Raw genomic sequence first — 17,419 nt, 5'->3', positions numbered from 1 at the left:
TGTTTGAGGATGCCCAACAGATGCTCAATAGGGTTTAGGTCTGGAGACATGCTTGGCCAGTCCATCACCTTAACCCTCAGCTTCTGTAGCAAGGCAGTGGTCATCTTGGAGGTGTGTTTGGGGTCGTTATCATGTTGCAATACTGCCCTGCAGCCCAGTTTACAAAGGTTGAGTGCACTTGCTCAGGGTCATATTCAGAGGTTGGCTTTGGAAAATAGACCTATGAATACTGCCAGCATTGCTGCAGGTCTTGAAGGGGTGGGGGGTCAACCTGTCAGTGCTCCTCAGACCATACGCAGCAGTCTGCATCATACTGGTCTGCATGGCTGTCGTCCCATTAGGAAGCCTCTTTTAAAGATGATGCAAAAGAAAACCCGCAAACAGTTTGCTGAAGACAAGCAGACTACGGACATGGATTACTGCAACCATGTTCTGTGGTCTGATGAGACCAAGATAAACTTATTTGGTTCAGATGGTCTCAAGTGTATGGGGCGGCAACCAGGTGAGGAGTACAAAGAAAAGTGTGTCTTGCCTATAGTCAAGCATGGTGGGTGGAGTGTCATGGTCTGGGGCTAAATGAGTGCTGCCAGCACTGGGGAACTACAGTTCACTGAATGCCAACATGTACTGTGCCATACTGAAGCAGCGCATGATCCCCTCCCTTCGTAAACCGGGCCGCAGGGCAATATTGCAACATGATAATGACCCCAAACAAACCTCCAAACGACCACTGCCTTGCTAAAAAAGCTGAGGGTAAAGGTAATGGACTGGCCAAGCATGTCTCCAGACCTAAACCCTATTGAGCATATTTGGGGCAGCCTCAAACCGAAGGTGGAGGAGCGTAAGGTCTCTAATATCGACCAGCTCCTTGATGTCGTCATGAATGACTGGAAGAGGATTCCAGTGGCAACCTGTGAAGCTCTGGTGAACTCCATGCCCAAGAGGGTTAAGGCAGTGCTGGAAAAATATAGTGGCCTCACAAAATATTAACACTTTGGGCCCAATTTGGACATTTTCACTAAGGGGTGTACTCACTTTTGTCAAGAGTGCCTATTTGCAGACCCATGGGGGAGTGGAGCTCCACCGGAAATACGCTACCTGCTCCACCGGAAATAAGCTACCTTCTTCTTCGTTTTGGTCCCAAGTGGCCAGGACGGTGGTTAAAAAGTAGATGTTGAGGTAGAAGATGAATGAAGCAACGAAGCTTTGTGTACATCTTCCGAAATCTGTCTCTTTAATTCACAATTATGTAGGCCGATAAAAATATAAACTCTTATAAATAAAACACAAAAAGTGCAAACACATTAAAATACACAACTCATTTTATCAAAATTCACATTAAAAAACACAAATCATTTTATCAAAATGTATAAGAGGTTTATATTTTTATGTGATAGACCTACTTGTGACCGGTAACAAACTGACTTATTTTACTGTCTACTAGCACCATAGCCGGTGGAAACTGTGTCTTGTTATTGTTTGACATTGTTTACAACTTCATTCAGTGAGGGAAGGTGATTCACCGCTAGGTGATCGCCGCCAGTAAAACAATACGAAGAAGAAGAGCTGGGTGATCGCCGCCAGTAAAACAAAACGAAGAAGAAGGTAGCGTATTTCCAGTGGAGCTCCGCTCCACCATGGGTCTGCAAATAGAACCCTCTCACTTTTGTTGCCAGCATTTTATACATTAATGGCTGTGTGTCGAGTTATTTTGAGGGGACAATAAATACAAAAAAAAATACACTGTTATACAAGCTGTACACTGACTACTTTACATTGTATCAAAGTGTCATTTCTTCACTGTAGTCTCTCTCTCTTTCTCTGTCTCTACTTCACACACACACACATACACACACACACACACACACACACACACACACACACACACACACACACACACACACACACACACACACACACACACACACACACGTCCAGCACATAAAATAATCAGAAAGCTGCACCATAACCCACTGTGCAGTACGATATCATCTTTGAAACTGTTTGTTATTCAAGAAAATGTTTAGAGATTGTGGAGTGTTGTTCCTACCCCGGCTCATTACAGTATTTTTCAAAATACCATGACCTTTCACAAACATTGTGTATCTGAACCAAACATAAACAGAATAACCAACAAAGTAAGAGAAAGCATGTGTCCTCCTGAAACTGCGGAATTTGGATCTATACTTATTTGGCTACTCCAAAAAAGCGCCACATACTGTATATTGTGAGCCTCCGGGTTTATGGGGGGCCATAGCCACCTTGGTGCAGAAGTGTCAGACAACTCGAAGCTTCTCAATTCAATGCCTCAAAAGGTAATCCAAGGTCAAAATCGTAAGAAGATATCAAGATGGACGCCTTTTTGCCATCAGAAACATTTGTGCGTTCTTCTGTAGGATCATCTCATCGCTTATCCTCGCCATAATGCCAAACAGAATGGTTTTTCTTAATGAAATACAACCTTTACTAACAGAGTGCCAGTGGATGACTTTCTATCTCCACTGTGGAGCCTTTTGAAGGCCTCCTGCCCTACCATCGATTACAGTAGAACGTTCAGACATGGATGGAAATGCTTGTAAAAATGTCAAGCAGTGAGTGAGTCACAAAGACTGTGACCAGGCCTACTTTTCCTTACTTGTTCTTTGTCACACGCAACTTTTTCTTCCATAACAGAGGAAGCATTCGTCGAACTGGGAGCTAAATGTGAAAGCAAGCATGACTGCAGTTTCCAGCCTGATGCAGAGGGCTGTCATTAAAAGAGAACGGTGTCTTGTGTCAAGTGCAATAGCCTATTCTATGGTTAAAAAGGGATATTTGTCGCTGTTAAGACACAATTGTTTGAACTGCTTGTTTCCCCTCATTGTATGACTCTTAAGCTGCCTATGAAAGGAAATATCCTTTTTTTCCCCTCTTTCTCTCTGCTTTGCTGATATCTGACAGGTGTGTGTGATGTGTGTGAACAATGCTAGATGCTTGAAATGCAAGCTGGGCAGTTTTTGTGTCTGAACTAGAATGATTTGAGTATATTCTGCTTATTTGTTGCACATAGGTTACATCTTATGTCAAGGTACATGCTGGTTCTCTCTCACTCTCTCTCTCTCTTACACATACACATACATATACACACACACACACACACACACACACACACACACACACACACACACACACACACACACACACACACACACACACACACACACACACACAGGTACATCTTCACATAGACAAACACACACATACACACACACATTGACCCTTCCCAATGTCTAGAACATGGTCTAGAAAAGCGTCTCCTTGTCACAGGGCAATGCAAATATTTTCAAATAGACTTGCTAGGAAATATTTCTTACTCAAACTATGCTACTTATTAATCCGTATTAAAATGCATTAAATAATGTGAGTATATAATCAATGATTGTACAGTGAATATGTCATGCTGTAAACAAAATGTACATTTGCACTTTCAATGTATGTTTATTTATTTGTATTTATTTTTATTTTTATATATCTATGTGATGAGCGCTGCTTGAAAGTATAATGGGAAAACAGCAACTGAATGTTGCATGTTCACTTTAGGAATTAAACTTGTGAAATATTGCATTTCAGAGATAAGCATATAGGATTTGATTTCCTCCTCCAAACATAGTATCCTGCCATGTTTGAGGAGATGCAAATCCTTTGCTTTCTGTTAAATGTTTCTTTTAATATCTGGAATGGAGTAAGTCACTGGTGCAGATAAGAAATATTAATAATAAAATAGAAAGAATTAGGAGGGAGAGGGTAACATATCAGTAAGTGACAAGTGCTGGATTAAAGAAGGCAGGGATAGACAACAACCGCCCAATCTATAATCACTGATCTGTTGCACAGAGAGGAGGCTGCAGCCACGGATATTTGGATCTGTCATTAACAGCAATAGTCAACATTGTGATGTTTAATTCTTATACCTCCCATATACTGTGGAATCAGTTTATGCGTTTTATATTAAGAACTTGATTTGACTCATTTTGTTCCAACTATTTTTTTTATTATGTGCAATAACCATCCAAAGGTATTTTAACTCTAACAATTTCATGCAGGGAAAATGTGATGCTACAATCCACTTCTTAAAAAAAAAAAACATTTTGTGCTTCAGTTGCTTCTGTTTAGTAACACATGCTAATTTGGTAGACATGTTTATTCAATGACACAAAAGGATTTAATTAGAGGCAAAGAAGTGGAATAATAATAATAGTTAAATGAACTGTAGATGGGTGTTGGACAAGCTTACGCCGCTGGGCAGATGTTGCAGATGTTTGTAGCAAGGGTAAAGATATCGCAAGTCAGTTTAACTGCAAATACAGCCAACATGTTTAAAACTTCCCTAAATGATTTCATAAGCCACAAGCTTGTAGCAGATCTGCAGGTAGGAATTGGTGTAGTTAAAAAAAATGAAATAAATCTAACTTTGGAAGAGAAACGGTCCCTACCCCGGAAGAAAGCAGGGATAGTTAGCAGTGCAGAAGTCATTAACCTGTCTGGGAAAGTCTCGGCCTTAGGTCTAGAGGCTTGTGGTACCAAAGAAGCAAAACAAATCAACCTTTATTTGCTGTAAATTGTGAAAACAGTGGTTGCACTTATGAGAGGTTATGTTGTCAAATATCAAATAAGAAAGTAATTAAAATGCTACTGGATTTCCCTGATTTCTGAATTTTGAATCCTTCTAAAAGTGTCTTAAGATTTGCTTCCCAGTGTCCCTTCCATGTCAGGAAAGTGATCATTAATGACAGATGTGAATTGGCACCTGTGGAGATACCTAATAATTGACTCATAATGAAATGTTATTGTAAACTGTATCAAGAAGCTCTGTGAGTGCTGATGCAGCTGATGAGCGTTTGTTCAAATCAAAAAGCTATTTTATTTGTCATGTCACTATTTAAACTGTTTGTCATAATAAGCCACCTGACCTTATAGAGCACTCTATCATGCATGGTAAATAATACAGGCTATCCAAACAGAAAGCTGCGGTTGTCTGCTTGAAAATTAGAAGTGGAATGGAGGGCTGTTTGACACAGATTTTTCTTTCCATTTTTGTCTGATATAATTTTTCATTTACATAGAAACGGTTTCTCAACTAAAAAAAATGAAAATGCAAGATCTGTATACTGAACGCTGTTCCAAGGATTATAATAAAGATCATTTATAACCTTTGCCCTCGCTCAGTGGGTTGATTTGCTCAAACACTACCACACTAACCAAACTAAATGTATGGACAATTTGTCCATACATTTACAGTTTGCTTTTTGTTCATACACTTCATGTGAATGAGCTGTGAAACACTGACAACGTATCTTTATTGTGAGCAAATACCTGTACATTTTAACAGCTTTTTCAAATGTTAGCTTTGCTATTGTGGACGGATTGAATCACATGTTTAGAGTAGTATTCTTTAAAGACTGTGTGTGCATATAATTTACAACACCAAAAATCACCTTTTGAAACAGATTTTATAGTAAAAAAGTGACACTGTCCTGATGATTGCCTCATTCTAGAGGTCTGACACAAAACCAACAGACCAACACAAAATCGGTTGTTCTCATATTCCACTTCATGTCTGTTGGTTTGCCTTAGCTAAATCAAAGGTCTAAGAACAGAGGATGTTGACATTTGTACAGATTTTAACAACACTGTGAGGCAAATAAAACATTTTTGTGATAATGGACTGTAAAAATAAAATGTACTTGACATGTTATGCGAGCAGTAATTGTGGGGAAACCCAATTCGAAAATGATGATGAAGTGATTTAAGTGCTTTTACACAAATATAGGCCACATAATAACCTTTGTTCAGTGTGGTAAAGCACTACTAGGCTATACTGTATAAACATAATATATTCATCATAGAGCAGTTGACAAAGGAAAAGGCATTTAGACTTTAACAAATGATTTGCCTCAACCTCACTGCTTTACTCTCACTCTCACCAGAGCAAGATCTAAAAAGACTGGTAATTAGAATGGGTCAGGTTAGAAAATGTGATAACAGACTGTGGCCGTGAGCGACATATGTTTGCATACAGATGAGGTGAAAATATTTTGCAGCCATGGTTACAACAGGAGTATAGGCTGGATTCAGTGTGGAAAAATATAGTTGTCAAAATAAATATTAAATCCTGAATGAACCTATCAACTTCCAACAGCATTCATGCGCTCAGTCTAAGATCCCTTATGGTCTTATCTGTTTGTCTGTGTACAAAGCCCTTATCAATGTTGTCAATGAAAGTCATTTCCAAGGAAAAATTCTGTAAAAAGCCTGTCTCTTTTCTTTCCTTGAGGCTTGATTTGGTTTGTGAAAAGAGGGACCCCTGCTGGCAAGAAATACATACCACTGTTCCATATAGCATTTATTGCATGTTCTGTCATTGCAAGTCATGCAGTCTCGTTGCAGTATTATGCATGATAAAGAATATGCAAAATCTCGACATTATGCTGCTGGCACAAACTATTCTGGTTGTTAATGAGTAGCCTACTGCAGCTTTGCCTTTGAATGCTCTTCAATTGGAAAACCATAATAAGGCCTCAGCACCCTGAGACAGATTAATGATGTCCTATGTGTTAGTAATCCTGATAAAAGTGTTGCACGACTGCTACTTGGCTAACTTTAAAAATCTGCATACTGAGAAAAATAATGCAGTTAGGACATGTATGTATTTGGCTACTCCTGATAGGCCATACTGTATTCTAATGGGCAGGCCTGCCCAGACAAATGACTGGGCCCCTGAAAAGGTCCAGTCATTGGGCCCCTTTTACTCATACTGAACTTGTATCAATGTGGATGATGCACTTATTCCTACATAAACACATACCTGTACACAGGGCAGGTTCTAGCGAGTTAGATCAGGGTGGGCTACTGGAAATAATAGTGGGCAGAGATACTGAAGATGCGAGCGGTAATTTTTTTGCCCTTGCAAGATCTCTGCACCTGCTTTTTGGCACATGTACTGAACATTTACTGTAATTTAAGCTTTTAGACACAGTTCAGTTGTTGATTATACTGCTAAAAAAAGACCTGGATGTACAGAAGAAGGTGAAAATTCCATGCACAATCACCAAATGCTTACCTCATTTGATGCACCGAGTGTTGTTGTTATTGCTCAGAATTCCTCATGGGGGCGACATAAGTTACGCACTATAGCTTTAAGGGTACATTTCTGTTTGGTAAATGTTTTGAACAATGTAATATGTAGTTACCCACGCAGTAAGCCTTAAAAATGTACTGATAAAAAAGACCTGGTCAGCAAAAGCAAATAAGTTAAGACAGCTTACATGTCTTTTGAAAAATACTTTCTTCCGGTTCAGTTTTCCGACTTCCGTCCCCCGCCATCGTCCTACGAGCTTCATCTTGTTGTTTATTTCATCTTTGTTGTAGACCGGCATTTTCCCACAACACCCTGCTCCTGCTCGCACAGATGACGAAAATGGCGGATAACTCATCTTCGGTAGGTTTTCTGAAAATATAATTTTCTTTTAGAGACATTGTTCGGTTTCAGGATGCAAATTGACATATTGTTTTTCTTAAGGTCGAGATTGTGGAGGGCTGTCGCCTCCCCGTTCTTCGTAAAAACCAAGAACACGAGGACGAATGGCGTAAGTATTGTCCGGTTGTTTTTCCCGTGCTAAGCTAGCTGATGCTAAGCAGCGAGCCTCAGCTGTTGTTGAGACGCCACGGCCTCTAGTTAAAGTGCTGTCAACACAACACTCACAGGGGGACACATGTAATGCTTTAACGGGTTGGAGTTTAATCTAGCTGCTTCATGAAGCACTGTTACATCCATTACTATGTTAACTAGCAGACTGGAAGAACTATGATAAAGACAATGAAAAATAAGACATGTTATGAGGAAAGACGAGGCTGGTGTTTACATCTCTGAAACGATTAATTACCGGAGCATTATTATCCTACCACCGCAGCATAACTAACAAAATGCAATTTAAGAAATGCCATTTTCTGTCCATCGACTAATAGAGTAGCTAAATTACGGCAACGTGAAGCTTTTAACCCACAATGTCTATTGACAATTTTAAAGCATGGCGGTAAATCTATAATGTTTAAGCATCAAATCTATTAAAATCCACTACAATATTTATTTATATTCGACTACAATACATTCAAAGTTTTAACTTGACAATGTTTTTTCTTGCAGCATTGGCTGAAATTCTAAGTGTGAAGGAAGTGTCGGCGAGAAAGCTTTTCTATGTTCACTATATTGACTGTAAGTATTGTTGGTTATGCTTTTTTCTCCTTGACACTTGTTACTGTTATAGTCACTTTTATAGGCTAAAAAAATTACATGTCGCAAGGAACATAAGAGAAACTGAGTTTTGCTCATGTTAAAACAAAATTGCTTGTCTTAAAAGTCAACAAGCGTCTGGATGAGTGGGTCACGGGGGACAGGCTGGACATGAAGAAGCTTCAGTTCCCCAAGAAAGAAGCTAAAACGCCCACAAAGAATGGTCTTCCAGGCTCCCGTCCCAGTTCACCAGAGAGAGATGTGGTGAGTGCATGCCATACCACCCAATGTTTATCTCTTAACCCCCTCACAATCTTACTAACTGTCTAATGAATATTACTAATTGTTTGTTGTAGAAGGGATTTGTATTCAGTTGTCACTTCACTATCGACCTGCTGTATGGTGTGTGAACAATAGCCCCTTTTACACAGCCAGTGAAAGCCGGGAATATGCCGGCCTTTCGGCCCTCCCCCCAGCTGTGTAAATGCGACAGTTGCGGAACGAGGGAAGAAAGGTGCGAGTGATCGTTCCGGGAATTTTACTACCTCGGGGGGTAGTAAGATTCCCGACACGATCAGTTCCGCCTCTCTGTTTAAATGCTCCAGCTTGTTGTTGCGGAACAGGGGGGCGTTTGACGTTCCATAGTCTACGTTCTAAACATGCGACCATGTTAGCAGTTGAAGGACGTGTGTTTAACATTAACCACGGCGGCCTGATGTCCCGTAAAAATCACCAAATAAAAGGAACGGTGTATAATCTAGCTGATCATAAGGTCCGTTGCTCAATCCAAACCCCCGCGCTTCATTTTGCAGAGTGTATGAGTCTATTTCTGCCCAGGAGAAGTTGTACTATGGAAAGCTAGGCTAGGCTAAGTAAGGGATAAAGTATAGCGAACGGGTCACTTGCTAGAAATAAAGACCGACAAGCTGAAGCAGGAGCCCGACGCGCAGCGGAGGGCTCTTGTTCAGCTTGAAGGTCGACCTAGTAACGGGGGAATAGTCTGCTCGCCCCGCTAGACTGTCTGCTTCAGCTGACTGAAGGCTCCGGCTCAGCTGTTAGCCACAGAGCTACTGTTTTGCTAACACATTCCGCCGCCGCTATTATTATCCTAAGTCTGAGCGTATATCCACACTTTATTTCTGTCTACAGTAACGTGACTTCACACACTGTGTGTATGTGTATGTCTGATTGGCAGATCGCTGCCCTCACAAAGAGACTCGCTCACAACCAACCTGTCACACACACACACACACACACACACACACACACACACACACAGAGGTGAAGCGGTCGGATTGATTTAGTCAGTTTGGTTAACTGTCCCAGTGATGTTGGACTCAGCGCGTAGCGAGATCAACTGGCACATCGTGGGGACAGTAAAATACGGCCCTCTTACTGCAAGCTCCAGCACTTCTGCTCTCAATTCACCGGCCATTGTTGTTGTTGTAAAGCAGCTGACCGGCGCGGCGCTAAATGTTTACGTCACACCTGACGCTGTTTACAAGCACCTCTTTCATTCCGGAGCGCTGTGTAAAAGGGACTACTGATGCACCAGCAGGCCGGCGTTGCTTGGTTTTGTGTAAATAACACAGAAGCAAGCAAAGCCGGCATATTGGAGTGATGTTGTTCCGTCAATATGCCGCAATCTCTGTGTAAAAGGGGCTAATGACTTGCTAAAATCTGGCACCAGAAAAAACCTCTTTGTTAGCTTTAAGGCTTTTTATTGAGACTTCTTCAGGTCAGATGTTGATTCCCAATGGCTGGGTTAGTTGTTATTAAAGACACTAGTTAGCTTGTGTGAACAGTGAATAACTGAGTATTAACATGAGGGTTATTATCCCCCTATCCTTTTCTGTTCGATTCAGAGGAAGAGTCTAGATCTCAACCAACAATCTACCACACCTCCATCCAGAGGCAAAACTCTCCCCACACCGGTACAACCTGACTCTACCCATTCTATAAATGACTGAGACCATGTTTAAACCTTGGTGTTAACATGCATCTTGTGTGATCATACAGCTATCGGCTCACACTGAACTGCATGGAACTCCAGAAATGAACAACCATGAAACAAAAAAAGAAGACGAGGATCCGGTCGTGCAGATCACGTCTGGCGGTGCTTTAACCAACAGTGTATCCAAGTGTTTGACAGGTGTATGCACCGGACTTGTCAAGCCACGTTTCAGCTTCAAATCTGTCAAGGTAGCCGGCATTCTCTGGTTATTTTTGTTTGTCCCTCATTTAGTGCTTAAGATGAGTTATTCTATGAGCTTTCATTATTTACAGACATAAAATCAAACATCATACCATTTGGCATAATACAGTTGCAACTGATCTGTTGCCCATTGCAGCTTAATAATACCAGGTTTGAATAGAGAGGGTAAAACTTTACATTAAATTAGTTTAACCTGGAGTAAAAAAAAAACACACAAAACATTGCTAAAACGTACTTCTAAGCGATATATATATATATATATACTGTGCGGCAAGTAAAACAAACACAGTCTTTGCTCTTATTAGTGAACAAACAGCAGGTACTATTGAAGGACACTCTAGGAAATACAAGTGATCTTTTAATCATTACATTTGCTTTTATTTTGCAAATTTAACACAAGAGTCTGGTGTAGCTGTAATCACAAAATCTTGTTTGGAAACAAAAAATCTGTGTTTGGTCAGTTTGTTCTAATTTGAAGCTAAATCTCTCAAATGTTTGTTTGCTGCAGAAGAGGAAAGTAGAGGCCATCCCCTTGGCGACTCAGGTTCCCCCGGCCACCCCTGTGCCCTCCCTGCCAAGTTCAGCTGAAGCCTCTCAGGCAGCTGTTTTTCCTGCTGCGAGAGAGACCAACACGTTCAAATCCCGAGAAGACCATGAACAGCTCTCGTCGCTCACAACAACGGTACACAAATTCGCCCTTGGATACTTTAAATGTTTGACCAGAAGTCTTTGATCATTTAAGCCTGACTTCTTATTGTGTAACAACGATAGAACGGCACGGCCCGACGACTCATCCCGTCGCAGCCTGGGAGGAAAAGAAAAGCTAACAATTGTGGAGGAGGAGCTGACGAGGTAATTCATTTTAATATATTTCATTTTTACAGTCGACTTATTCTTTTTTCATTTCAAATGTAAAGCCTATGTCAAAGTCTATGCATTGTTCTGATTTTGAATATGCATGGGTTTATGTTTGATCTCACTGCAAACTAAGATGCATAATACAACATAAGGTAACTTCTAGTAGCATTTTCCATTTCAGCCAATGTGGAGATAATTTAATTTGGTGCACAGCAGCTACACCAATTCTACAACTTATTTATAATATTTATATCTATCTAAGCCCAAATGACTGCAAGCACTGCCTGTTTTAATATGAGCATGATTAAAGTTGTATTGATGGTTTTTGCAGAAATACTTATCAGAAAACAAATTTTAAATTTAGTTTCTCGTATGAATTCTTATTAATCTTTTAATTACTCTTTTCTTAACTCTTAACGAGATAAGTATTGTCAATTGATACTATTAAGTAGTCCTATTTTGTGAATGTGTTTGCAAGTTATGTTTGTGGTTATGCTTTAAGCAGGACATTACAACATCACAACACCCCTGTTGATTGGATATATAGATATATATAAACCTAAAGTTTGAGCCTTATTTGATAGTTTAATCATAAATTTCAGCTTAGCAGAAAATAACCAAATTAGCTATAACATACCAGACAAAATGTGCTTTCATTAGGGTTGGGTACGGAACATGGTAGCTTTCATACATTTTTGGTAGTGTTTAATTTAAATCTGCAGTTGACTTGAGTCTGTTAATATTGGCCTTTTTGTTTCGCTACATTTTGAAATTCAGTCCTGGCTGGGACCAAATTGGAACTGTGTGATGAGAAGTATTTATTTTCATTTTGTTTGAGTAATTTGCAAGGGTATTATGCCAATAACAATCTGTGACTGTTCATTTTAGAGGGTTCGGATTCTCGACTGACTGACCTGTGATCAAGTTAAACCATTGGTCAGTCAGTGACAAACTTTTGCACTGATTTCCAAAATCCCATGTTGTTGTGTCTTTTTCTGCTAGATGATAAAGGTTTTGCAGTATAACAACCCTCCAACCCCAGCCAGTGTCTTTCTACCACCACCACCAGAGGTCTGTTTTATTTCCTGTTATATCCCGTTAATTGTGTGTTTGTTTATATCAGGGGTGTCCAAACTTTTTTCACTGAGGGCCACATACAGAATAATCTACGAAGGGCCGGGCCACTTTGCAAAAATAACACATTTATCAGGACATGTAGCTGCTCTGATGTTTAGTTTCATAGTGTCTTTGTAAATTGTAATCCTTCTTCACGGCAACTGTCACTTTACTTGCACATTAAACAGATACATTCCCCCTCTTGTTAAATGCCATTGATACACCCACTGTTTTCTGCTTTTGCGTCCAATGTCCAGCTGGGTGAAAATAGTAGCCAGCTGAGATCCCGCCCCTCCAAGGAGATTTTAAGTTTTTAAAGTGAAATGCATGAATCTGGTGCACTTTGAGAGGGAAATTAAGGGGCTAAAGCTGAAGAATTGTGTATGGAAAAAAATGGAGACACTGTCAGATGAATTAGAAGCTATTGGAGAAGGACACATGGATTTTCCATAATGATATTAATTTAAAATAAAATATTATGCAGGGTCCTCTGGGATGGGCTTGGTGCTCTTTTTCTTTTATGGGACATATTTCTCTGTAATATAATGAGTGCATTTCAATTATTTAAAAATTAAAAGGGCCATATTACATTATATTTTTTAAATGTGCCATGGGCCAATCAATCAGTTGACACCCCTGCACTAGTGGGTCAACTAAGAAATGCAATTATTTTTTATTTTTTTTCAAAGGGCCATATTACATTATATTTTTTAAATCGGCCGCGGGCCAATAAAAAGCGGGCTAGTTTGGACACCCCTGGTTTAAATTCAGCTGTGGATCCTGCTGCTTACCTTAGGAGCAAAGTTTAAAAACCACCGCAATTGTAAAATTTTCACATTGAAAGACATATTAAAATCTTAGGATACATGAGCTTGGTTTGATCAAATACCTGGGCGTCTAAAGTGTCTAATGTCCACATTGTTTACGGCAGGATTCCCAGGACAGTTCTGACGGCATCCCGACTGCACCACGCATGACGGGCAGTCTGGTGTCTGACCGCAGCCATGACGACATCGTCACCCGGATGAAAAACATCGAGTGTATAGAGCTGGGCCGTCACAGACTAAAGCCCTGGTACTTCTCACCGTACCCACAGGAACTCACCGCACTGCCCATCCTCTACCTCTGTGAATTCTGTCTCAAGTACCTCAAAAGCCTCAAGTGTCTCCAGAGGCATTTGGTAAGAATCATCAGTGTGTCACCGGTTTACGCCCCCTTAATATCTTGCTGCTCAGATTCCTGCACATTGATCTCATCCTTGTGTCTATCATCTCTTGACAGACAAAATGTAATCTAAGACATCCACCGGGCAACGAGATCTACCGCAAAGGCACCATCTCCTTCTTTGAGATTGACGGCAGGAAAAACAAAGTTAGTACTTTTTTCTGTCCTCGTACATTTTTCTTAAACACTATTTTGTTTTTATTTAGTTTTTGATTGAACTGTCTGTTTTTTTTTGTTTTTTTTTTTTCAGAATTATTCCCAGAACCTGTGTTTACTTGCTAAGTGTTTCCTGGACCACAAAACCTTGTATTACGACACAGACCCTTTCCTATTCTACGTCATGACAGAGTATGACTCCAAAGGCTTCCACATAGTGGGTTACTTCTCTAAGGTACACACATTATTACCTACTGGTACAGCTTAAAAACAGTCCTCGTTCTAACCAGGGGTTCCCAAAACTGAATTTGTATTAAAATGTTCTGTATGCAGGAGAAAGAGTCAACAGAAGATTATAACGTTGCTTGCATCCTGACCTTGCCCCCTTACCAGCGGAGAGGTTATGGCAAACTGCTCATTGAGTTCAGTAAGTGTGGCAACAAAAACAGTGTTAAGACGTAAAGTAGATATTTTTACATTCAAGTTCCTTGGAAATGTTCTGTGTTCACCTCACCATCACCTGCTCATTGTGTGTGTGTGTGTGTGTGTGTGTGTGTGTGTGTGTGTGTGTGTGTGTGTGTGTGTGTGTGTGTGTGTGTGTGTGTGTGTGTGTGTGTGTGTGTGTGTGTGTGTGTGTGTGTGTGTGTGTGTGTGTGTGTGTGTGTGTGTGTGTGTGTGTGTGTGTGTGTGTGTGTGTGTGTGTGTGTGTGTGTGTGTGTGTGTGTGTGTCTGTGTCAGGTTACGAGCTGTCCAAGGTAGAAGGGAAGACGGGCACGCCTGAGAAGCCACTTTCTGACCTGGGTCTTTTGTCCTATCGCTCCTACTGGTCCCAGACCATCTTGGAAATTCTCATGGAACTTAAACCTGACAATGGAGAGAGGCCGCAGATTACCATCAAGTATGTGACTGTTGTCATGTTATCTTAATCTTTTAAATTGACTCCCAAAAACTATTTTCAGAGCAGCAGTTTACAGAATGTTTCTTTTCTTTTAACCTCCCAGTGAGATCAGCGAGATCACCAGTGTAAAGAAAGAGGACGTCATTTCAACACTTCAGTACCTCAACCTCATCAACTATTACAAGGTGAGAGAAGAACGCTGTGTCCTTCTTCAACCCTGCCCTTTCTGATTGCATCAGCAAATGCAGCATGGTGGTTTTTGCAGAGTTTCACCCCAAATATTTGAGAATGTTTTAAATGTCACAATAATGGCAATTTGACTAATACATTTAAATGATTGTTCATTTAAAAAATTTATAAAATTCTATTTCTTAACTGCCATCGCTGTTTGATCTTTCTTTTCAGCCCCCACCCCTCAAAAGGCCTTTGTCTTTTGCAAGGCCGTCTTTGTAAATAGGAATTTGTTCTTGATGACGTGCCTGGTTAAATAAAAAAACAAATGTGATTAGCAACATTTGACGCCTAAGTACTGGTATCTAATATAATACACCAATCATATGCAGTCATATAACACTGATGTTACCAGATGTGGATAGTTTACCCCGATGAATCAATTAATTATGCTCTAGAAAATGTAATGTGACATTCTGTCTAAATGTTGACTTTGGTCTGTCTCTTGAATCCAGGGCCAGTACATCCTGACTCTGTCCGAGGACATTGTCGATGGACACGAAAGAGCGATGCAGAAGAGACACTTGCGCATCGATTCAAAATGCCTTCACTTCACACCTAAAGACTGGAGCAAGAGGGGCAAGTGGTAGAATCCCAGTCCTGGTTCAATGAATAACTTGCCAAACCGCCACATAGCAGACTATAAGCAAACAAAGGATCAAATAAAGATTTATTTTTATTTTTTTTTATAATCAAGCTCCATCATCAAGAACAACGGAACCTTTTTGAACCTGGACTCATCTTCACATAACAATGGATATAATTTGTCAGCTTTTATTGTGAATATTGATTTATATTTTGCTTTTTAAAAAAAAAGCTCCAAACCTTGGAGGACAAAAGACTGCTTACATTGACACCGCCAAATAGCACAACAACCCTTCTAGATCCTGTTTAAGAACGACGGTGCATTAAAGTGAAAAAAGGTATCTGCTTAAAGATGGGAAAGAAAGCCTGAAAAGGCAAACCTACAGCTTCCACTTGATAAAAAATCGATAAGTTTGAGTAATACAATGATTTGCCTCATTGTTTGACAAATTCATAATAATGTTAAAAAATAATTATTTGGCTAACATAAACAGAGGTGTGTTTTTGTCTCCTTTCTTTGTATCTGCAACAGTGACTCAATGAGAGATGTATTGTGATTGTGTGAACAGGGAAAAGTTGTAAAGTGTTACTTTTTTCAGACCTAAAGTTATAATGTTGCTCAAGAACCAACTTGGGCGATTGAGATTTGTTATCTTTCTTTTTTTAAATAGCTGGGAGTATTTATTATCTTTGTTTGTGATCATTCAGGTGAACGTTTCTTCCTTTTTTCACATAATCCCCTGTCATGATCATCTGTACAGTGAGACAAATCAATTCCCCAAGTTAAAACACATGTTCCCTGTAACTGTAAATACTGAACCTGATTGTAAAAAAAACCTTAGAAGACAGAAGCCATGTTGAACTGTTAAAGGAATGTAAATTTTGTGTACAGTTGTCTTTTTTTCTTTTCTTTTTATACTTAATGTAAACTAACTGTCTGCACAATATCAACAGGAAAATACGTAAAAGTGATATCTTACTTTCAGTTTGTGTCTTGTGTTTATGTGTCACAAATGATGTTGAAATTATTTAGTATATCTTTAAGTGAAACACAGTTGAGAGTACGATTTGAACGTTTGACATGAAAAACTTGTTAAATGATAAAACATCCTTAAACCCAGGGCTGTACGCTTATTTTTTAGGTGGTAGCACTGGTGCTAGCAAGCAAAAAAATTCAGTAGCACAAAAATAAATTTGGTAGCACACAAAGTAGGCTATGATTGAAAACTTGCATAACCTTAACCCTTGCATTTTGCTCTAATTACCTTTGAGCATGTCATCCTGGTCTCATTTGAGATTCACAATTAATATGATATCCTAGTGTGTGCAGTAATAATTGTAGAAAAATTAATAGGGGTGCACTGATTGCAATTTAGAAAAAATAATCTAACCTGCCAATTGCAATTTTTTGCTGATTCAGAATTATTATAATGTCCTTTGTTAATTAAAACCAAACTTTAAAACATTAAACATAGCCTATTAAATAAATAAGTATACATATTGGTACAATTTAGGATAAATTAAATAGGTTGTTGTGAATGTGTTGGGAGTAGCTTTTCAGTGGCTTATTTAAAACTTTGTTTAAATAGACTAGGCTACTGCTCTCTGCAGCTGAAGGAGTTGCCTTTCAAGCTAGAAAAAAGCGCCAACTTCTTGTTCTTACCGGCTTCAAAATAAAAGTCAACTCACGTTTGGCTAGTAACAGGCTTTTAATGTGAAGGCGCACAGGAAATGTTCTGTTTGTGCACGCGCTAACTTAACTGCGGTGCCGTCTCCTTCCGGTAATTGCCGTTGAAGCCGTGAAGTTTTTATACCTAGAATCCCTGCACGAGCACAGATCCCGAGCACACATCTTTCACCAGCCAAA

At 39.7% G+C, this 17,419-nt stretch overlaps 1 protein-coding gene across 2 annotated transcripts; it reads left to right on the top strand.

The window, feature by feature from the left end:
- The first annotated feature begins 7,443 nt into the window (after window positions 1-7,443).
- Window positions 7,444-16,557, top strand: LOC307260479 (histone acetyltransferase KAT5-like). Of its 2 annotated transcripts, none has more exons than XM_080040735.1 (16): window positions 7,444-7,477; window positions 7,559-7,625; window positions 8,183-8,251; window positions 8,397-8,533; window positions 10,135-10,203; window positions 10,289-10,471; window positions 10,993-11,166; window positions 11,256-11,336; window positions 12,345-12,413; window positions 13,390-13,638; window positions 13,740-13,829; window positions 13,933-14,055; window positions 14,172-14,265; window positions 14,577-14,736; window positions 14,840-14,921; window positions 15,423-16,557. In XM_080040735.1, exons 1-16 carry the CDS (start codon window positions 7,448-7,450, stop codon window positions 15,555-15,557), a joined length of 1,812 nt encoding a protein of 603 aa, XP_079896861.1. In that variant the 5' UTR covers window positions 7,444-7,447; the 3' UTR covers window positions 15,558-16,557. The 2 variants fall into 2 exon arrangements, with proteins under 2 accessions (XP_079896861.1, XP_079896860.1); XM_080040734.1 differs by having other exon boundaries at window positions 13,933-14,073.
- Window positions 16,558-17,419: the final 862 nt, after the last annotated feature.

The sequence above is a fragment of the Ammodytes marinus genome (assembly GCF_949987685.1).
Source record: "Ammodytes marinus genome assembly, chromosome: 14".
NCBI lineage: Eukaryota > Metazoa > Chordata > Actinopteri > Uranoscopiformes > Ammodytidae > Ammodytes > Ammodytes marinus.
This window is presented reverse-complemented; position numbering and strand designations above follow the sequence as displayed.

Excerpts from the sequence above, each read along its gene's own strand:
- LOC307260479 (XM_080040734.1), top strand. The coding sequence starts at position 7,448 with ATGACGAAAATGGCGGATAACTCATCTTCG. Across the intron at positions 8,534-10,134 it reads GTTCACCAGAGAGAGATGTG|AGGAAGAGTCTAGATCTCAA; the intron begins GTGAGTGCATGC and ends TGTTCGATTCAG. Across the intron at positions 12,414-13,389 it reads TTCTACCACCACCACCAGAG|GATTCCCAGGACAGTTCTGA; the intron begins GTCTGTTTTATT and ends TGTTTACGGCAG.